General features: G+C 38.4%; 1 protein-coding gene across 6 annotated transcripts in view; it reads left to right on the plus strand.

Annotated features, from left to right (window-relative positions):
- The window catches only part of LOC144450752 (voltage-dependent L-type calcium channel subunit beta-1-like), a 113,938-nt gene that overhangs the window by 81,121 nt on the left and 7,959 nt on the right, over nt 1-24,858 (plus strand). For 4 of the 6 annotated variants that reach the window (XM_078141455.1, XM_078141459.1, XM_078141461.1 and 1 more), the window contains 9 exons: nt 960-1,079; nt 6,441-6,563; nt 6,970-7,106; nt 9,459-9,667; nt 10,823-10,935; nt 13,530-13,669; nt 15,950-16,062; nt 16,758-16,909; nt 17,254-17,349. In XM_078141455.1, the coding sequence (XP_077997581.1) occupies nt 960-1,079; nt 6,441-6,563; nt 6,970-7,106; nt 9,459-9,667; nt 10,823-10,935; nt 13,530-13,669; nt 15,950-16,062; nt 16,758-16,909; nt 17,254-17,349 (1,203 nt within the window). The remainder of the gene's footprint in view (nt 1-959; nt 1,080-6,440; nt 6,564-6,969; nt 7,107-9,458; nt 9,668-10,822; nt 10,936-13,529; nt 13,670-15,949; nt 16,063-16,757; nt 16,910-17,253; nt 17,350-24,858) is intronic. The other 2 variants (XM_078141456.1, XM_078141458.1) reach the window with 2 other exon arrangements.

Here is a 24,858-nt window from a genome sequence, read left to right on the forward strand (position 1 = left end):
CTTGTTGTCATTTTTAGCACAACTGAATACTGAGATGGTAGGCATGGTAAAGTGTATGTATATATGTGTGTATGTATGTGTGTGTGTGTGTGTGTGTGTGTGTGTGTGTGTGTGTGTGTGTGTGTGCATTCGTGTGTGCATCTGTGTGTAAACGACTTAAAGTCTAAAACTGTCGGACCTATGGCTTTGGTATTTGGTAGGGGAAATTATTCAGGGCTGTGTAGATGAGAAATTTTTCGATGAATATGATTACACCACATGTGTGATTTGGGTTGAAAAATGTAATTTTTGGTACAAGAGAAGCTTTGAATCTCATGTTAGAATAAAATGTTATTATTTTATTTATGTTTATATACAGTCATTAAATCTTTTATGGGGTACTTCACACCTACTTGTCAATGGCATCAAGATTAATATCTGTTTGAAATCATGTGATCTTTTCTTACAGTTGAACTATGTAATGTTCATTAATATTCCTGCTATAGACCTGGTAAAGTGTTGTTTGTCTGTCTGTGTATCTGTCTGTGAATGACTTAAAGGCAAAAATAACTTGGAAGATTATTTTGATATTTTGGTAGAGATGTTGCTTTCAGTCTCTAGTTAGTATATTGTTCAAGACAAAATGTACGTATCTGCGTAGTGACAACACCATACCCATAGCAACAGCCAAATGTGCATCAGCTACACAGAAAATGCATATCCACATTCACATACAAAAAATGTACATAGACAATTTGTCCAGTCACACTGACATGGTCTCATTTCTCAATATAATCTACTATGTACAATCAATGTATATAGGTCAATTAACCATCACTATATATTTGAGCAGACATTGCTATGTATCATGTTATGAACTTTTCACTGAATTATCCACTCATTAAATAGTGTTTGGGACTGTATTCAAATGTAGAAGACTTATTCATAATGTTTTGTCTGTTTGTGTGCTCACTTTACAGGGATCCGAGGATTCTAACTATGGCCGTCCCTCAGATTCTGATCTGTCATTAGATGAAGAAAGAGAAGCATTGAAAAGAGAGACAGAGAAACAAGCAAGGTTACAGCTGGAAAGGGCAAGGGTCAGTATGCAAATTACCTTATATCAAAACAGATGGTGGTTGACTAGCTATGACATTTTCTGAAACTTAGAGAACCTTTACTACTATCAAATTTGTTTAAATATGTAACCACATATTATTATAGGTAAGCTTACTAGTTTGAAAAAAACTCCTGACCTTAAACTTTATGTGGGAACTTCTTAAAGGTGTTTAGATTAAGAATTGTTCACAATGATCCCATTAGTGATATGCAAATTAGTTTGTTTGTTTTTTCAGAAGATCTTTAATTCTAAAACTACTGAGCAGATTGGGATGAAATTTGGTTGGAACGTTATTCAGGGTGTTTATATTAAGAATTGTTCATGATATGATGTTCCAATCAGTGATATGCAAATTGGCTAAAATGTGTCTTTTTGGTGAAAAATCTATAATTCCAAAACTACCAAGCAGATTGGGCTGAAATTTACTAAGGATGCATTTGGGGATGTATAGATGAAGCTGTATTCACAATGTGATAATCCCATTAGCGATATGCAAATTAGGTCTTAAAATGTCAATTTTGGTCAAAAGCTTATATCTTGAAACTGCATGATGAATGAGGGTGATAATTTTATCCTGTGTATGTTAATGAGGGTCCTAGTGGATAGCATACAGTCCCATGGGAGAATAGTGGTAAAAGACTTAATTCTAAAAATCACTGAGCAGATTAGGCTGAAATTTGCTTGGAACATTCTTCAGCGTATTTATAACAAGAATTCTTCATGACATGATGATCCCATCAGTGATATGCAAATTAGGCCTAAAATGTGTCTTTTTGGTCAAAGATCTATAATTCCAAATTTATTGAGCAGATTGGGTTGAAATTTGATGGGAATAGTCTTAGTTGCATTTAGATTAAGAATTGTTCATAACTTGATCTCATCAGTGATATGCAAATTAGGTCTTAAAGTGTGTCTTTTTGGTCAAAAATGTTTAATTCTAAAACTACTGAGCAGAATTGGCTGACATTTAATGGTGGGGGGGGGGTGCTTCTGGGGATGTGCAGATGAAGCTTTTTTCACAACATGATCCCATTGGCAATATGCAAATTAGATAAAACATCTCAATTGGGTAAAAAAACTTATGCCTTGAACTGCATGGGTTTGAAACTTGGTGGGGGATGTTTGTGGAGATATTATTCTACAGTTATTGTTGAAAACAGTTTGACATAATTGGCCCTAGCAACCATGACCACACCCTTAGCAACAGTGAAATGACAATGCATGTTACAAAGATAACAACAGGAATGGGTAGGTAGGTGAATAAAGATTCAAAAACGTATGCAAATATACCTAGCAACAGCTAAATGATGGTTTATATGGCAACATGGAGTAGAATGGTAAGAGACAGACAAGAATGGAAATTGCTTGAGGGCTTCACGCAACACTGGATCTACATAGCCTCAACCATGGATCTATTATCCCCAGTGGGGGGTACTTGGGTATACATATATGTGCTGGCCTTTGGGTTGGGGGTTTTTGCCCTTAGGTCTAAAATGGGTACTGTATTTTTAGAGATAAGGAGTCTAAAATGGGGTCCACTTTACAAAATTTTCAATTTGTTTGATCTAATATGGAGTCCTGGAAGGAACCACATAATCAATTCTCGACTAGTTCGAAATTTCCGGGAATTTCCCTTGGCATTTCCTTCAGCTAATTTGCTGGTTGATATTTTCATATCAGTTATTATGTATTTTGGTCTACAATGGGGTCTTTTAAAAACATGAATGGTCTAAAAATGGGGTCTAGAGTTGACAGCATTGGGTGCATACCCCTACCAGACCTGACCAGTTGTATCCCCTCCCCCTCCCATCCCCAGGCTATTATCCATGCCTCAACTAACTCTCTGACTATCTTAGACATCAATGTGACGTTCATAATCTTAGCGGTCAATGTCGTGGATGGTAAAGATCACTTCAGGAATGCAAAATGTTTTGTTATTGTTGTTGTTGTTATTCTTTTGGGGAATCATTGTCGATGAACCAAATTAATTTAATTTTTCTTTCTGGCAGTGTGGGGGTGTACATATACATGCCCAGCCAACGTTTGTTCAACAACTCATTGCACAGCATCTTGTAATTAAGATGAAAATCTTTATATTCAGCAGAAATGTAAGAGACCTTGATGTAAAGTGTAAAAACTATGTTGACTTGAATTTGTCAGTTTGATCAGAATTGATGTAAGGCTATAAATAAGTGAAGAAACTATGATATTGATAAGACATGTGAGGAGAGTTGATGTCTTAGTCACCTACTAGTTGTACATAGCTTCATGAAATAACAAAGTATCCTGACAATTTCACACTGGACTATGTCTTCTACAAAGACTTGCTGTGCTCATGCTACCCATTCGGTCAAGTTGAATAAAGATATCATGGCAGTCTGTCATATCTGTTTATATTTCGATTTGCAAGTGATGAACATATTCAGTAATTAATACTATTAGCCTACATTTCATTACATAAAATGACATTTTTCTTCCACTTTTCTAATACAAATATCGCTTTACTTTTGGTGACTCAGATCAATTTGGTCATAGTATCTGATTTAATTGTTTCAATATTTGATTCCTGTCCTCTCTCCAACTCCTGTGTAGGTTACAGCTAGTATAGTCTGACAACTTATGTGGAATATTATAAATTAAAATTGTCCATACAAAACTGAATAAAACACAGAAAAAAAATAGATAAAAGTCTACACAGTGCAAAGATTGGTCAGTGGTATTGCTCAAAGAAATTTTGTTTTGCAGCTTAATCCTTTCATGTACTTGCATACAAACAAATATCCCTACCAGGGTATAGGATCAAAAAGTTGTGATGAATTGGGTAATCTATAGAGGGAGGGAGAAATATTATAATGTTAATTCACATTTTAGCATCTACAATAGAAATACACAGTAAACTGGCAAAATTGAATTTAACATGATAAAATCAACATTTTGATGGAGGCAAACATACATTATGTAGTTTAGTAACCCAATAAGGGGCCGTGTCATTTTAAAACTGACGCACAAGAAACGTAATTTCTTCGTTTTAGTTTAAACCCCCCCCTCCCCCCCTCAAAACGAAATGTCTTAATGCGAAATGGGAAAATGAACGACCTGTCCTACATGTATGTTTATATCATATACCATGACATCACTAAACACAACACTCTAATTGCAATTCAACTTGTAAAACATTTTGCTGTCTCTGCAAAACACAGTTTCAACTGGAAATTGTATTTACCAGTTCTCATGCTTTTTAGCCTTCAAGTTGTATCTGTCGAGTTGTTTATATTCGCACGTTTCGTAATTTATACGAGTTGGTTTTGACTGTGACATCGCACCACAATGGTGATGAACACGTTGACGCGGCGGCGGCTTTCACGTGCATGTTTCAACTATCACGTGAAAACATCTATAAATTTGTTTGGAATCACTAAACTATTACTGAATAATTATTTCAGGCGATTGAACTTTTCATTTTCACGTTAATAGAAGGATTGAATCAACATCAGTCGAACGATCAACCTGTTACTAGTGCCAAAATAAACGTTCGCAATACCACGCTATCTACGATAAGTAAGTTTAGAGGTCACGACAAACACGTGACATCTCATCGGCAATTTCCGGATTTACATTCGTATTAGTTTCACGTTATACCCCAACCTGGCATAACTTAGAACCTTCGCATAGATGGATTTTGGCAACGTCCTCTCCACATAGTCTATTCAAATCAATTATCGTGAAGGTCCTTTAAAAGTTGCCACTACGATTGAACGATCGGCTCTTATCACGCACTCACTTCGTTAACTTTCGTTGACAAGATCACATGGCGTTACCTACGTAGTGGCATGCAGTGTTGTTTATATTTGGGTACGATAAATCTCCTCATGTCTAAACAGCTAACCCGTCTAGAATTTGGAATTAGGTAATCCTATAACGTAAGGCTATGTCAGATCCGGACGTTTTAAAAACCGAGAGTTGCAGGTACAAGTATTAAATGAGGTAATGTCTATACATACATGGCTTGCTTGGGCTGTACGCTTATCATCCTAGTCGGAAGAAATTGGTTGACATGTGCGTTCGTCACGTACCATTATTTATAGTTGTGATATTACCCAACAACGGAAAAAAGTCTCTTGAATTCAGGAACTTCTGTTTAGGTGTTGGTGAATAATAAAACCATGTTTTCGTAGCATTCAAGAGGTTGTTTTTGTGATTCATTTATTGTACATCACTCCCTGACTAGGCAGTGGGTTACTTGGCCATACGGTTATTTTTAGAACAACATGCATCTCTCTTCGTGTATGTCGGCAAAGTTTCTGACTGTCATTTTTCAAGAAAAATAGCATTGCCTCGTTTGATTCCATTTTAGTAAGAATGGAAAATCCTTATAGTGATTTTGACGCACGCAAAACGAAATGAACTCTTACCCCCTCGAAGGAATTACGTTTGTCGTGCGTCAGCCCCTAAGAAAAAATGTCAGAAATTAAGACATGGTAAAGATTCAATGTTTAAAGTTTTTGGCTAATGACTTTTCCATGTGGTAAATAAGGCTAATGACTTTTCCATGTGGCTAATTGAAATGGGCAACATTAACCAAATGTGGCAAATGTAGCTAATGATTTTTGAAACCTTGTATAAGTAAGTGACCAATTTTTAGTGAATATATATAGCCTCATTTGCCACATGGAAAAGTCATTAGCCACAAACTTTAAACATTGAAAATATAAAATTGTTTATCTTTACAATGTCTTAATTTCTGATATATATATATATATATATATGTGTGGTTACTTGATGAAAAAAACAACTATTCTAGTTACAGCTAGTGCAGCTTTAACCCTTTGGGTCATATTGGTGTGTCAGATTTGAACCAGATTCAATTTAGTCCCACATGGCCAACACAAACCATGATGTACAACATGCATTCCAGATCATGTAGCTTGGAATTACTTACAATGTCTTGCAGTTGACAAGAAGTCTAACATCTCAAGGATAGCATGGTTTATTGTATACTTTTACTTCAACATATCTGACAAGTCAATCGATCAAGTCATGTTGCTTAAATCTTAATGTCAAAATCCTATTTTGAGTCATCTGAAGTAATTCTGAAGATATTGTACAACTTTACTATTTAACTAGCATGTCAAAGTGATTCTGAAGATATTGTAGAACTTTGTTATTTATTAAACCAGCATGTACTAATGTACCTAAGTTTTCAAATCTACTGGCAGCTGACTGAATAGACATGTGTAGTAGCATGCTCCACCTGGGTATTTCAAGTCCTGGGCACCCAGAATTTACAAATTGTATATATTGTATACTTACTTCAACTTTTGTATCTTTTGTATATTTACAGACGAAACCTGTAGCATTTGCAGTAAGAACGAATGTGGGTTTTGATGGTTCATTAGATGATGACTCCCCTGTACAAGGTGCTGCTATATCCTTTGATGTCAAAGACTTTTTACATATTAAGGAGGTGAGTATCTGTGGCAACAATTAGTTTAGGTAGGTGAACATGCTGACAACTACTATATTAAAAGGTGAATTTCATGATAACTTTCATGTAAATGAGGGGGTGGGGGGTATCCCGACAACCACCACATTGAGGCAATGAGGCGGTATCCCCTATCAACCATCACATTGAGGCAATGAAAGTTTCCTAACTGCTCTGAAAGGAACATCTCTATGATGTAATATTTCATTTGTAAATAATGTTTCCAGTTACAATGTGTAACATTTCATTTGATATAAGTTACAATATATGTAACATTTCATTTGATATAAGTTACAATATGTAACATTTCATTTGATCTAAGTTACAGTGTGTAACATTTCATTTCATCTAAGTTAAAGTGTGTAACATTTCATTTGATGTCTTGCAGAAATACAACAATGATTGGTGGATAGGACGCCTAGTGAAAGAGGGCTGTGATGTTGGTTTCATTCCAAGCCCTGTCAAGTTAGAAAATATGAAGTTACAACAATCCAGCCAAAGCCGATCTGGAAAATTAGGCACAACGTAAGTGTTATACTTACCCCAAGAGTAAAATAGATAACTTGTTGGTTCTAGTCTTTCACAGTATTGTTAATTTTTAGCATAACTGAACTAATGAATTTCGGTAGTGCTGTATGAGGGGAGGGGGGGGGGGGATTGTTGTTGCACAACTTAAACTCAAAAACTGCTGAACTGATTGCCTTTATATTTTGTGGGAACAACGGGAACTTGCGGGATTGCATTACAGGTGTTTGATTTGGATAAAAAAATGTTGAACTCCAAATGTACTGGGCAGATTGGTCTGAAGTTTGATGGGAATGTTCTTAGGAGTGTTCAGATTTGAGTATTCTTTATAACATGATGATACCAAGTCTAAAAATGTGTCTTTTTGCTGAAAAATCTCTCAATTCAAAACTACTGAACAGATTGAGCTGAAGTTTATTGAAGATTCATCTTCATATTTGTAGATGAAAGTGAACTCACAACATGATGTGAGAAATTGAGATTTTTAGATCTAATTTGTATATTGCCGATGTGTGCATTGAAATTAGGTCTAAAATAACTCCAATTGGGTCTGAAAATCACACCATATTCCCAGATGCATCCACAGTAAATTTCAGCCAAATCTGCTCGGTAGTTTTGGAATTATAGAGTTTTCACCAATCGGTCCAGCAGTTTTTAGTCCCCCGTAATGGATGTTATTACAATGGGCTCCATCCGTCTGTCTGTGCGTGTGTGATTCCTTCCATCCATCATTTCTCAGACATGCAATATGTGACTTCTTTCAAACCTGACACAAATGTGACATCATATGGGACATATGCATGTCAATTGGTTTTTTAATATATGCATATTTGACCAAATGACGGCCATATTTGTATTTAAAAATTGATATTTATTGCGTAACTCAAAAACTGTAATACACAGAAACTGTCTACTGTATGTTATCAGATGCAAGCTATCTTTGGAGAAATTGACCTTTGACCTTGACCATGGTCACACTGTTGAGTTGACATATTGTCAATTTCTTTTAAATCACGTTCACAAGTAATATTGAAGAAAGGAACTACACCCAAACATTAGTTTTGTTGCTCATATCAGTTTTACTGAATGGCAGCCATATTTGTAGTTAAAAATAATTATTTACTGCATAACTCATAATACATAGAGACTCCATTCAAGTGTCTACCCCCATATTATCAGATGTGAGCTATCTTTGAAGACCTTGACCTTTGACCTTGACCTATAGTCACCCAGCAGCTAAGATACTTGACTTGGCAACATTAACATTATGGTGCATATATCAACAACAAGCCTGGATTGTAGGTGCAATCTGTAGATAATCACATAAACTGTACAGTTGTGCTACAGTGCCATTGGCATGATTTTATATAGACATGTCAGCATGCTGCATGAATCTTAACCTGAAAAACCTTTTAGTGTCACCTGTAAATGTTTGTCAATGTTAACTTATTGTTGTTGACGTGTGTGAACTTAATATTCAATATGTGATGTCTGTAGTTTTTGTATAAATATGAATCTATTTGATATAGATGAACTTTAATCTGTCTACTCTAACTTTCCACCCTTTAACACTTCTTGAAGGCTATCAAACTTGAAAACATTTCTCTGTTAATGGTGATAAGGTGGCTCATGTCTACTTCATCAGTTTGAGCAAAACATACCACTGATCTATGACCCAGTGACCTTTACCCTTTGTAAAATGATAGACAGACAGATTGAAATATGAAATTTGATATGTAAATGATGTCAAAGTGTTATCTGTGTGTCCTGGGATGGTCAAGTTTTGTTCATTCTATTGTTTTCATATTTTCCTTGTTGATCTCATTCTGCACATAAATGTGATCATATAGTCGGTAAGCTCTGTTCTATTACTTCATTTCCTATCTAATTGTCTAAGCTATATTACTGTATACATTATGTGCCTACATTCTCCATTGAAAGCAGCCTATTTCGTTCAAGTTATCATGTAAAATCACCATATAGTGCCTCCTAAACATGTGCATCAGTTCCACTGTGCTCTGATCCTTCGCATTTAACATGTTCACCTCTATTTAAGTGGAATGGACCAGTAACCCAGTTTAATAAATGGGTTATTCCATATTTTTGCCAGCATGAGGGGGTGTGAGCAGGTTAAGGATACCAAGAGATTCTTTGGGGTTCTTTTTTTTCTGGTCATGCTAATTCACTTTTGCTTTCTTTCCTTTTTCTTTTCTCTTCCCATGCTGTCCCCTTAATTGTAATTTCCCATCATTCCATATGTTGTTCCGTCAATCATTGCATTGTGATTGCACCGCCTGGCTCATACTTGTTTTTCAATTGGTATGTATTTGTAATTCTGTTCATACGTAGTAGTAAATTACCTCTGTCACCTACTAGAAAGTCCACAACATCGTTATTGTCCAATAAAGCAGCAACCCTTCCCCTGAGTGGTAAAAGTAGTCATGTGTCTCTCCCTCATCATAGTAAATCTAGCAGTGGATCCAACCTAGGGGATGTTGTCACCATGGCCAATTCAAAAACATCATCAGCCAACTCAAGAGGATCAACACCACCAACACCAGGTGGGTATGACAACAATAATATTTGTACTCTAATTTATGTATATGGTATAGTTATATTGTAATTACCAAGTAACATAATTGTTATCTATCCTACTGGACTTGCTGTTGTTTTGAATGGCAACAGTTTCACATCCTGTGCTGGACACTTCTTCTGGCTGATGGATGATCTGATGACATCATCATCACATGACAATTCAACTTTGTCAGGTGTCACCAACCATCTGTCATCACATGATCAGTCGGCCTGAAGAAGCGTCCAGCATAGGACGTCAAACTGTTGCCATTCAAAACAACAGCTAGTCCAGTTGGATAGATTATATTATATTATGTCATTATCAACTTCATACCTGGATGATTGACGATATTCATAGACATACTATTGACTTGTTCATTTTAGTTCTAACTGGGAAAGTGTTCATGTTATTAGTTCAACTCGTAAAACAAAACTGAAGATTTAGTTGTTCACCAAAGCCTATGGTGTGCTTTAGCCATTCAACGCTACTGAAAAGAACATTGCTCTGGAAATCGGCACTATTGAATTTGATTGGTTGATTGATTGATTGATTGATTGATTGATTTTACAACTTGGTTTGCATGTGGTATCATTACAAAGCCCTAATACACCACATTTTGGTTACACGATTTCCAGCCATTTCACACATAATGATCAGTGTAGGCACCCCAGCTTTGGCAAAGTTAGTCCGAAAATGAACACAGCAAGTTACTGGGCTATACAGATTTCCTGATAAGGTTGTTTTAAAAAATTCTTCAAGAACTCTAAGAAATCTAATGACTGAAAAACCAGATCAAATGTATCATTATCCTATGCAGGCATAAGCAAGATATGAACAACCAGTAACGTATATATTATGTAGTACATAGTGACTGGTGCTGCTCAAAATTGTAGTTCAAAATATTGAATCTGTAATAAGCCACTTTAAAAACATAAACCAACTCTTTGTCACCAGTGGCTGTATAGGAAACTACTGAATTCATAACTGCCAGCCCATAGAAGTGAGAATTCATAACTGCCAGCCCATAGAAGTGAGAATTCATAACTGCCAGCCCATAGAAGTGAGAATTCATAACTGCCAGCTCTAACTCTCTGTTGTTGTTCACAAAAGCTTACTGGTTTGTTGAAACTTTAACTTTCAGGTGTTGATACAGAACAGAATGGAGTGGATGAAGACACAGACTCCCTAGGCAAGTCAAAAGGAAACACCATGTCACCTCAGCCAAAAGAGAAACGAAAACCATTCTTTAAGAAGGTGAGCAGCTACTTGTGGCGACACTATAGATACATACTGTTATACCATTCAAGTAGAGTATACACTATACATACATACATACATACATACATACATACATACATACACACATACACACATACACACATACATACACACATACATACATACATACATACATACACACATACATACATACATACATACATACATACATACATACACACATACACACACACATATACATACATACATACATACATACATACATGCATGCATGCATGCATGCATGCATACATACATACATACATACATACATACATACATACATACATACATACATACATACATACATACATACATACATACATACATACATACATATAGGATTCGCCACAAATTTGATGAAATAGAGGGGCATTTACATAATAACTTGCATATCATTAATATATTTGCAGAGCTCAAAATTGAATATAGGGACTACGATGGCTCTGTAATAACTCATACAGGTACCAAAGTAAATGGGGAAAAAGTCTAAAGAATTGATTTCAGTTTGAATGATCATATCATATCAATTTATCATTGAATGGGTGACACAAACTTGAGGCTGTTTAACTCACTAGTACCCCAGCAGAATGATATAGACTTTGCCTTTCATGCATACAAATTGAATTAGGTACCCATGTTAAACCATGGATGTCCCCCTATATACATCCATGTTAAACCATGGATGTCCCCCTATATATACATCCATGGTTAAACCATAGATGTCCACCTATATACATCCATGGTTAAACCATGGATGTCCCCCTATATACATCCATGTTAAACCATGGATGTCCCCCTATATACATCCATGGTTAAACCACGCCATTGCCCTAATTGAGTAGTTTCAAGTCGTTGGATTCATATTGTAAACCAGGGTTCGAAATATAATTTCTTTTCACATGCAGTGTGAACCTTTACTTTGATATTTACCTGCTGCACACAATGCACACGATTCCTCAGTTACAGTTCGTTCATTATGTATGAAAGTTCATCGTCATCATTCCCAGGCCGGCAAACGAAGTGCAACCAGGGCTACAAAACTAAATTGGCTTCATACTTTATCAAATTGTTGACAAATGCTGCAAAGCATACATTTTTTATCTTCATCTAAAACTAGCCATGGTTTATCTTTTTGCCAAGATTTTTGAAACCGATGTACTAATTTTTTCTTTAGTGGGGGTTGTTCAGTGTCATCATTTATTTTTTCACGTGTATTACCACTTTCTTGCGAGTCGATGGCAAGTTCACATCCGTTGGCACAGCTGTACTCATCGGAGAAATTACGTCATCATAATTACATTAGTATTATTACTTGAACCTTCATTTTCGGGCCACTTTCTCACTTGAATGTCATCAGACGATCACTTGACACCAAGGTCGAGAAGGGTCTGCAGTTTTGTCACAACTGTTCACGGGAAATAAACAACTTTACATGTGACTGTTTTTAGTATTGTTGATGAAAGAACGCGAAGAGAATGTAATTGGCCGATCACTAGATCATTGGGGTCCTACCACTGCCAGTGATTGTTCAAGTGTAACACATGTAATGTATACGAGTACATCGGCTGAACTTCGCCGATGTAATGTCTCACATTTTTACATCACATTGTATTTCAAGTCTCGAGGTAACGAGGTTTCGTGCGTTTTTTACTTCCACATTTACAACAAGCCGATTGATTGACCAATGTCAATAAAATCATTGTATTAATATCAAAATCCAAAGTTTGATTATTGAAAGCACCTATTTAGAGATATTTGTAGTTATTCTGAAGATAACATTTTTTTTTTTCCCATGATAGCCAACATGCATGTCGTGCACCATTGTTTTGAAATCTAACTGCACTGGGCAAAATTAACGTACATAGTAGCATGGTGCACCCGGGTATTTAGAGCCCTTTAAACTTGTAAATGATTCTTGTAAATGATTCAGTAAACTCAAGTAAAAACTGAATAGCTTTATACCATTGATCTTGAATTTAATTAATTGAAGGGAAAGTGAAATTTTATCATTTCAATTTGTTGGAAACATGGTGTTTAATGTGACAGATTTGCAGTTATGAGTTATACAATGTAGAGTATTGAAAAATGGCAGCCTTACTCATATTTGGATGATGTTTACATTGCTAATCACGTCCAAAATAGACGTAGAACCAAAATGGAGTAGTTCTTCTTTGACAATAAGTATTATATTTATGCTCCCATTTATATTTTTTTGTCCAGTATCAAAAATTGACATGACAACATAGTATATGGTCTGTAGTATATGTACCGGTAGTATGCTTGAACAAATATTCACGCACGCTGTAGCGTGTCATGTTTCTGACAGTTATTATTCTGAAGAAACATTGTCTAGTTTCCCAGCCGGCAGTGATATGTACTCATATATGATATGATTTTATTGGCTTTTGACTACAATTGTGACTAGTCCAATGTACTAGCATGTCCCATGGGAAATTGCACTAGTACAGGTCTTCAGACCACTGTAATCTGTTAGTCACACTAAAATAAAGTAACTGTGTCTTCTACCAAGACTTGTTGCCATCATTAATTGTTATTTATTCTTGCAGCAAGAAAACATACCACCATATGATGTGGTACCTTCAATGAGGCCAGTAGTGTTAGTTGGACCCTCCTTGAAAGGTTATGAAGTTACAGATATGATGCAAAAAGCCCTATTTGACTATCTCAAACATAGGTTTGAAGGAAGGTAGGTATTGTATTCAAACTTTAACTTGTTTACTTCAAATGTATTCTGTTTACCATGGCAACAAGTTTGTGTGAGTTAAGGGTGTTATTGCATCATTAGGTTTGGTGGTACTACACTCCTTGTTCTTTTACCTTCCAAAGATACTTGGTAACGTCATTTTCCTACTCTATGATATCGGTTAAATTGTGGGCTGTGGACTCCAAACTAGGCGCAGTGTGCCCTCTAAGGAGTCTTGTCATTCACATAATAGCCGCGGTCACGCCAGACACTGGCAGATCGGTCTTGACACCAGCAGATCAGTCTGATGTAGCATTTAGGGTATAGTTATGTGTTTCTGCTCATGAATAATAGACAATTGATAATGAGTTTTGAATCACAACCAGCAACTTTCCTCAGAATACTTCTGTATGCTCAACACAATGTGTAGTCTTTATGACAAGATGTTTGATTGATATGAATTAATGTGGCTTTAACATCAAGACAAAACTGAACTACTCAATGTTTACAACATTATACATGTATTAACTGACAAAATTATATATGCACGCATTGTGACCCATATTTGACCTGCCTGTATATAGTGGCAAAATCTTATCTAGCAAGATGCAATATCAGACAGCCAGATACAAGTTACTTTGTTTGTACAAAAGTATATATGAGATCCAAGTGAGTTTATCAAATAGAAACATGATCATTGTGATGTTTCAATCACACTTTCATTTACTAAGTACTATAGTGGCCGTGTGCTTTCCATCATCAAATAAACATACAAAGTTGTCAGATTTTGACCTATGTGAGTATGTGAATACATGTATGTTGTACACGTGAGTATGTGAATATGTTGTACATGTGAGTATGTGAATATGTTGTACATGTGAGTATGTGAATATGTTGTACACGTATGTGAATATGTTGTACACGTGAGTATGTGAATATGTTGTACATGTGAGTGAATATGTTGTACATGTGAGTATGTGAATATGTTGTATATGTGAGTATGTGAATATGTTGTACATGTGAGTGTGAATATGTTGTACACGTATGTGAATATGTTGTACACTTGAGTATGTGAATATGTTGTACATGTGTGTATGTGAATATGTTGTACACATGAGTATGTGAATATGTTGTACATGTGAGTATGTGAATATGTTGTACACGTGAGTATGTGAATATGTTGTACATGTGAATATGTTGTACATGTGAGTATGTGAATATGTTGTACATGTGAGTACGTGAATATGTTGTACATGTGAATATGTGAATATGTTGTACACGTATGTGAATATGTTGTACATGTGAGTGTGTGAGTATGTTGTACATGTGAGTATGTGAATATGTTGTACATGTGGGTATGTTGTACATGTGAGTATGAGAATATGTTGTACATGTGAGTATGTGAATATGTTGTACATGTGAGTATGTGAATATGTTGTACATGTGAGTATGTGAATATGTTGTACATGTGAGTATGTGAATATGTTGTACATGTGAGTATGAGAATATGTTGTACATGTGAGTATGTGAATATGTTGTACATGTGAGTATGTGAATATGTTGTACATGTGAGTATGTGAATATGTTGTACATGTGAGTATGTGAATATGTTGTACATGTATGTGAATATGTTGTACATCTGAGTGTGTGAGTATGTTGTACATGTGAGTATGAGAATATGTTGTACATGTGAGTATGTGAATATGTTGTACATGTGAGTATGAGAATATGTTGTACATGTGAGTATGTGAATATGTTGTACATGTGAGTATGTGAATATGTTGTACATGTATGTGAATATGTTGTACATGTGAGTGTGTGAGTATGTTGTACATGTGAGTATGTGAATATGTTGTACATGTGGGTATGTTGTACATGTGAGTATGAGAATGTGTTGTACATGTGAGTATGTGAATATGTTGTACATGTATGTGAGTATGTTGTACATGTGAGTATGTGAATATGTTGTACATGTGAGTATGTGAATATGTTGTACATGTGAGTATGTGAATATGTTGTACATGTGAGTATGTTGTACATGTGAGTATGTGAATATGTTGTACATGTGAGTATGTGAATATGTTGTACACGTATGTGAATATGTTGTCCATGTGAGTATGTGAATATGTTGTACATGTGAGTATGTGAATTTGTTGTACATGTGAGTATGTGAATATGTTGTACATGTGAGTATCAAAAGTATGTATAGTCAGTGACTGTATCATGACTATGTCTGTTGTCAAAAGGACTATAACAGTACTCTCTCTCTGTTTTCAATATTAGGATAACAATAACCAGAGTGACTGCCGATATAGCGTTAGCCAAGCGTTCAGTACTGAACAACCCTAGTAAACGTGCAATAATGGAAAGGTCAAATAGTAGATCGTCTAGTATAGGTGAGTATGTCTTCATACACTCTTTAAACGTGCAATAATGGAAAGGTCAAATAGTAGATCGTCTAGTATAGGTGAGTATGTCTTCATACACTCTTTAAACGTGCAATAATGGAAAGGTCAAATAGTAGATCGTCTAGTATAGGTGAGTATGTCTTGTCTTCATACACTGTTTGAAAAGCCAGGTAACAGAAAGATGGAAATATGGTAATATTCATACTGTATCATTGTATGGTTCAATAGTTCTTGTTAGACACTAGTCTGTGTTTGGCAATGATGCTTTACTGTGATATCTCTTTTATTCTTGCTGTGCTGTTTCTCATATCAAGTCATTATTACAATTAGTCAGTTAGCAACAACCCAAAAAGTCATCATCAGAATACCCCCATACAGTATATATATATATATGGAAGGTTGGCAGTATATATATATTTCTGCTAGTACTATTTTTGTTTGACCGTCAACTTGTCTTCAAAGTAAGTACTGAAAACAGGCCAGCTAGACTCTAAACACTGAATCAAAGTTAAGTACTGCCACCTAGTGGTCAGTGGTAACTAATGAATACTGCCACCTAGTGGTCATTGGTAACCAATGACCGTTCTGAAGTTGAACAGTGTGTTTGTTAGCTTGTTAATACCTGCATATATGTTTCATTTCAAGACATTTCTTATTTATATTTCTGTTTCCCTCCTCTACAGCTGAAGTACAAGCAGAAATAGAGAGAATCTTTGAATTGGCCAGGTCCATGCAGCTGATTGTGTTAGATTGCGATACAATCAACCACCCAGCCCAACTAGCCAAGACTTCACTAGCACCATTTATATGCTATCTCAAAATAGCTAATCCAAAAGTAAGTTGATATTATCTTGTAGTTACTGTACAAGTACAAATGTAATGAAAACTGGATAAACTCAATAAAATATAACTTTATTACAGGTTACTAATGAAAAATTTTACTCACAGAGTCCAACAATATCTTGGAAGCCAATCCCTGTTGACAACAGAAATTATCCTGGAAAACAAACAAGTAACAAAAGTTGTCTTTCTATGTGAAAAAAACCCCATATTAATGTGATCTGAATTCAATCCTTTTGATTGACAATTGAGTTTAATCCATGGTTATACATCTAATGAGTCATCCACACACTTTCAAAGTTGAAATAACAATTTAGTCTTTGTTTGACTTTGTTACAGGTTTTAACCAGACTTATTAAGTCCAGGGGCAAATCTCAGAGTCGCAATCTTAATGTACAGCTAGTAGCATCAGATAAATTAGCACAGTGTTCACCGGTAAGTCTTATTCATAATGCAAACTATAGTCTGTAATACCAAGTACTTTCTGTAATACCAAGTACTTTCTGTAATACCAAGTACTGTCTGTAATACAGTTTGTCTGTAATACCAAGTACTGTCTGTAATACAGTGCTGTCTGTAATACCAAGTACTGTCTATAATAGAGTGCTGTCTGTAATACCAAGTACTGTCTGTAATACCAAGTACTGTCTGTAATACAGTTTGTCTGTAATACCAAGTACTGTCTGTAATACAGTTTGTCTGTAATACCAAGTACTGTCTGTAATACAGTGCTGTCTGTAATACCAAGTACTGTCTATAATACAGTGCTGTCTGTAATACCAAGTACTGTCTGTAATACAGTTTGTCTGTAATACCAAGTACTGTCTATAATAGAGTACTGTCTGTAATACCAAGTACTGTCTATAATAGAGTACTGTCTGTAATACCAAGTACTGTCTATAATAGAGTGCTGTCTGTAATACCAAGTACTGTCTGTAATAGAGTGCTGTCTGTAATACCAAGTACTGTCTATAATACAGTGCTGTCTGTAATACCAAGTACTGTCTATAATAGAGTGCTGTCTGTAATACCAAGTACTGTCTATAATAGAGTGCTGTCTATAATAGAGTGCTGTCTGTAATGGAGTGCTGTCTGTAATACCGAGTACTGTCTGCTGTCCGTAATACCAAGTACTGTCTATAATAGAGTGCTGTCTATAATACAGTACTGTCTGTAATAGAGTGCTGTCTGTAATACCAAGTACTGTCTATAATACAGTGCTGTCTATAATACAGTACTGTCTGTAATAGAGTGCTGTCTGTAATACCAAGTACTGTCTATAATAGAGTGCTGTCTGTAATACCAAGTACTGTCTATAATAGAGTGCTGTCTGTAATACCAAGTACTGTCTATAATACAGTGCTGTCTATAATACAGTGCTGTCTGTAATACCAAGTACTGTCTATAATAGAGTGCTGTCTGTAATACCAAGTACTGTCTATAATAGAGTGCTGTCTGTAATACCAAGTACTGTCTATAATAGAGTGCTGTCTGTAATACCAAGTACTGTCTATAATAGAGTACTGTCTGTAATACCAAGTACTGTCTGTAATACAGTGCTGTCTGTAATACCAAGTACTGTCTATAATAGAGTGCTGTCTGTAATACCAAGTACTGTCTATAATAGAGTACTGTCTGTAATACCAAGTACTGTCTGTAATACAGTGCTGTCTGTAATACCAAGTACTGTCTATAATAGAGTGCTGTCTGTAATACCAAGTACTGTCTATAATAGAGTACTGTCTGTAATACCAAGTACTGTCTGTAATACAGTGCTGTCTGTAATACCAAGTACTGTCTATAATAGAGTACTGTCTGTAATACCAAGTACTGTCTATAATAGAGTACTGTCTGTAATACCAAGTACTGTCTATAATAGAGTGCTGTCTGTAATACCAAGTACTGTCTATAATAGAGTACTGTCTGTAATACCAAGTACTGTCTGTAATACAGTGCTGTCTGTAATACCAAGTACTGTCTATAATAGAGTGCTGTCTGTAATACCAAGTACTGTCTATAATAGAGTACTGTCTGTAATACCAAGTACTGTCTATAATAGAGTGCTGTCTGTAATACCAAGTACTGTCTATAATAGAGTACTGTCTGTAATACCAAGTACTGTCTGTAATACAGTGCTGTCTGTAATACCAAGTACTGTCTATAATAGAGTGCTGTCTGTAATGGAGTGCTGTCTGTAATACCGAGTACTGTCTGCTGTCCGTAATACCAACTACTGTCTATAATACCAATTATTGTCTGTAGTACCAAGTACTCTGTCTGTAATATCAAGTATCTGTATGTAATACCAAGTACTCTGGTTGAATAAAACCTGTTCTGTGTGGAATTATATTTGTCTTTTGTGACAGCAATGTGGGTGTCAATTTAGTTATATTTTCCCGTGTTCATGAGTTTATCTTTCTCACTTTCATTCAGAAATTACACAATTATATCTGTATATTACGGTATAATTCTAACCTTTCCAGCTTGAATGTATCTCCAACTAGTTTATTAGCGAATGACATCGGCCCTACATGTACTTGTGAATATTTTTTTTTTATCACTCCATAGTATTTTTAAGTTTTGTGCTTGATAGCTCCATGTAGTCCTGGTACATGCATTACCTCACTCCACACAGTCCTGGTACATGTGTTACCCCACTCCACACAGTCCTGGTACATGTGTTACCCAACTCCACACAGTCCTGGTACATGTGTTACCCCACTCCACACAGTCCTGGTACATGTGTTACCTCACTCCACACAGTCCTGGTACATGTGTTACCCCACTCCATGCAGTCCTGGTACATGTGTTACCTCACTCCACACAGTCCTGGTACATGTATTACCTTACTCCACACATTCCTGGTACATGTGTTACCTTACTCCATGCAGTCCTGATACATGTGTTACCTTACTCCATGCAGTCCTGGTACATGTGTTACCTTACTCCATGCAGTCCTGGTACATGTGTTGCCTCGATCCATGCAGTCCTGGTACATGTGTTACCTTACTCCACACAGTCCTGGTACATGTGTTGCCTCACTCCACACAGTCATGGTACATGTGTTACCTCGATCCATGCAGTCCTGGTACACGTGTTACCTTACTCCATGCAGTCCTGGTACACGTGTTACCTTACTCCATGCAGTCCCGGTACATGTGTTACCTTACTCCATGCAGTCCCGGTACATGTGTTGCCTCACTCCATGCAGTCCAGATACATGTGTTACCTTACTCCACGCAGTCCTGGTACATGTGTTACCTCACTCCATGCAGTCCTGGTACACGTGTTACCTTACTCCATGCAGTCCTGGTACATGTGTTACCTTACTCCATGCAGTCCTGGTACATGTGTTACCTCACTCCATGCAGTCCTGGTACATGTGTTACCTTACTCCATGCAGTCCTGGTACATGTGTTACCTTACTCCATGCAATCCTGGTACATGTGTTACCTCACTCCACACAGTCCTGGTACATGTGTTACCTCACTCCACACAGTCCTGGTACATGTGTTACCTCACTCCATGCAGTCCTGGTACACGTGTTACCTCACTCCACACAGTCCTGGTACATGTGTTACCTCACTCCATTCAGTCCTGGTACATGTGTTACCTTACTCCACACAGTCCTGGTACATGTGTTACCTTACTCCATGCAGTCCTGATACATGTGTTACCTTACTCCATGCAGTCCTGGTACATGTGTTACCTCACTCCATGCAGTCCCGGTACATGTGTTACCTTACTCCACACAGTCCTGGTACATGTGTTACCTCACTCCATGCAGTCATGGTACATGTGTTACCTCACTCCACACAGTCTTGGTACATGTGTTACCTCACTCCACACATTCCTGGTACATGTGTTACCTTACTCCATGCAGTCCTGGTACATGTGTTACCTTACTCCATGCAGTCCTGGTACATGTGTTACCTCACTCCATGCAGTCCTGGTACATGTGTTACCTCACTCCACACAGTCCTGGTACATGTGTTACCTCACTCCACACAGTCCTGGTACATGTGTTACCTTACTCCATGCAGTCCTGATACATGTGTTACCTTACTTCATGCAGTCCTGGTACATGTGTTACCTCACTCCACACAGTCCTGGTACATGTGTTACCTCACTCCACACAGTCCTGGTACATGTGTTACCTTACTTCATGCAGTCCTGATACATGTGTTACCTCACTCCATGCAGTCCTGGTACATGTGTTACCTCACTCCACACAGTCCTGGTACATGTGTTACCTTACTCCATGCAGTCCTGATACATGTGTTACCTCACTCCATGCAGTCCTGGTACATGTGTTACCTCACTCCACACAGTCCTGATACATGTGTTACCTCACTCCACACAGTCCTGGTACATGTGTTACCTTACTCCATGCAGTCCTGATACATGTGTTACCTTACTTCATGCAGTCCTGGTACATGTGTTACCTCACTGCATGCCGTCCTGGTACATGTGTTACCATACTTCATGCAGTCCTGGTACATGTGTTACCTCACTCCACACAGTCCTGGTACATGTGTTACCTCACTCCATGCAGTCCTGGTACATGTGTTACCTCACTCCACACAGTCCTGGTACATGTGTTACCTCACTCCACACAGTCCTGGTACATGTGTTACCTCACTCCACACAGTCCTGGTACATGTGTTACCTCACTCCATGCAGTCCTGGTACATGTGTTACCTCACTCCACACAGTCCTGGTACATGTGTTACCTCACTCCACACAGTCCTGGTACATGTGTTACCTCACTCCACACAGTCCTGGTACATGTGTTACCTCACTCCACACAGTCCTGGTACATGTGTTACCTCACTCCACACAGTCCTGGTACATGTGCTACCTTACTCCATGCAGTCCTGATACATGTGTTACCTCACTCCACACAGTCCTGGTACATGTGTTACCTCACTCAATGCAGTCCTGGTACATGTGTTACCTTACTCCACACAGTCCTGGTGCATGTGTTACCTTACTCCATGCAGTCCTGGTACATGTGTTACCTAACTCCATGCAGTCCTGGTACACGTGTTACCTAACTCCATGCAGTCCTGGTACACGTGTTACCTTACTCCATGCAGTCCTGGTACACGTGTTACCTTACTCCATGCAGTCCCGGTACATGTGTTACCTTACTCCATGCAGTCCTGATACATGTGTTACCTTACTCCACGCAGTCCTGGTACATGTGTTACCTCACTCCACACAGTCCTGGTACATGTGTTACCTCACTCCATGCAGTCCTGGTACATGTGTTGCCTCACTCCACACAGTCATGGTACATGTGTTACCTCACTCCATGCAGTCCTGGTACACGTGTTACCTTACTCCATGCAGTCCTGGTACACGTGTTACCTTACTCCATGCAGTCCTGGTACATGTGTTACCTCACTCCATGCAGTCCTGGTACATGTGTTACCTAACTCCATGCAGTCCTGGTACACGTGTTACCTTACTCCATGCAGTCCTGGTACACGTGTTACCTTACTCCATGCAGTCCTGATACATGTGTTACCTTACTCCATGCAGTCCTGGTACATGTGTTACCTTACTCCATGCAGTCCTGGTACACGTGTTACCTTACTCCATGCAGTCCTGGTACATGTGTTACCTTACTCCATGCAGTCCTGGTACACGTGTTACCTTACTCCATGCAGTCCTGATACATGTGTTACCTTACTCCATGCAGTCCTGGTACATGTGTTACCTTACTCCATGCAGTCATGGTACACGTGTTACCTTACTCCATGCAGTCCTGGTACATGTGTTACCTTACTCCATGCAGTCCTGGTACATGTGTTACCTCACTCCATGCAGTCCTGGTACATGTTTTACCTTACTCCATGCAGTCCTGGTACATGTGTTACCTCACTCCACACAGTCCCTGTACATGTGTTACCTAACTCCATGCAGTCCTGGTACACGTGTTACCTTACTCCATGCAGTCCTGATACATGTGTTACCTTACTCCACGCAGTCCTGGTACATGTGTTACCTCACTCCATGCAGTCCTGGTACACGTGTTACCTTACTCCATGCAGTCCTGGTACATGTGTTACCTCACTCCACACAGTCCTGGTACATGTGTTACCTCACTCCATGCAGTCCCGGTACATGTGTTACCTCACTCCACACAGTCCTGGTACATGTGTTACCTCACTCCATGCAGTCCTGGTACATGTGTTACCTTACTCCATGCAGTCATGGTACACGTGTTACCTTACTCCATGCAGTCCTGGTACATGTGTTACCTCACTCCATGCAGTCCTGGTACACGTGTTACCTTACTCCACACAGTCCTGGTACATGTGTTACCTCACTCCATGCAGTCCTGGTACATGTGTTACCTTACTCCATGCTGTCCTGGTACATGTGTTGCCTCACTCCATGCAGTCCTGGTACATGTGTTACCTCACTCCATGCAGTCCTGGTACATGCTGTTACCTCACTCCATGCCATCTGGATACATGTGTTACCTCACTCCATGCAGTCCTGGTACATGTGTTACCTTACTCCACACAGTCCTGGTACATGTGTTACCTTACTCCATCAGTGTTTTTGGTAAGGTTTGGGAACCCCGGTAACAGAAAGGGGGAAAGAGCTAAAACTGGTAGTGCTTCCCATGCAATGTATCATAGTTTAGGTGGGGAACCCCGGTAAAATGATGTGGGAACCCCGGTAGATTTTACCTACTTACCGCCCTTAAATAAAACACTGCTCCATGCAGTCCTGATACATGTGTTACCTTACTCCATGCAGTCCTGGTACACGTGGTACCTTACTCCATGCAGTCCTGGTACATGTGTTACCTTACTCCATGCAGTCCTGGTACATGTGTTACCTCACTCCATGCAGTCCTGGTACACGTGGTACCTTACTCCATGCAGTCCTGGTACACGTGGTACCTCACTCCATGCAGTCCTGGTACATGTGTTACCTTACTCCATGCAGTCCTGGTACATGTGTTACCTTACTCCATGCAGTCCTGGTACATGTGTTACCTCACTCCATGCAGTCCTGGTACATGTGTTACCTCACTCCATGCAGTCCTGGTACATGTGTTACCTCACTCCATGCAGTCCTGGTACACGTGGTACCTTACTCCATGCAGTCCTGGTACACGTGGTACCTCACTCCATGCAGTCCTGGTACATGTGTTACCTTACTCCATGCAGTCCTGGTACATGTGTTACCTTACTCCATGCAGTCCTGGTACATGTGTTACCTCACTCCATGCAGTCCTGGTACATGTGTTACCTCACTCCATGCAGTCCCGGTACATGTGTTACCTCACTCCACACAGTCCTGGTACATGTGTTACCTTACTCCATGCAGTCCTGGTACACGTGTTACCTTACTCCATGCAGTCCTGGTACATGTGTTACCTCACTCCACACAGTCCTGGTACATGTGTTACCTCACGCCATGCAGTCCCGGTACATGTGTTACCTCACTCCACACAGTCCTGGTACATGTGTTACCTCACTCCATGCAGTCCTGGTACATGCTGTTACCTCACTCCATGCCATCTGGATACATGTGTTACCTCACTCCATGCAGTCCTGGTACATGTGTTACCTTACTCCACACAGTCCTGGTACATGTGTTACCTTACTCCATCAGTGTTTTTGGTAAGGTTTGGGAACCCCGGTAACAGAAAGGGGGAAAGAGCTAAAACTGGTAGTGCTTCCCATGCAATGTATCATAGTTTAGGTGGGGAACCCCGGTAAAATGATGTGGGAACCCCGGTAGATTTTACCTACTTACCGCCCTTAAATAAAACACTGCTCCATGCAGTCCTGATACATGTGTTACCTTACTTCATGCAGTCCTGGTACACGTGGTACCTTACTCCATGCAGTCCTGGTACATGTGTTACCTTACTCCACACAGTCCTGGTACATGTGTTACCTTACTCCACACAGT

This window comes from Glandiceps talaboti, chromosome 20 (genome assembly GCF_964340395.1).
Source record: "Glandiceps talaboti chromosome 20, keGlaTala1.1, whole genome shotgun sequence".
Lineage (NCBI taxonomy): Eukaryota > Metazoa > Hemichordata > Enteropneusta > Spengelidae > Glandiceps > Glandiceps talaboti.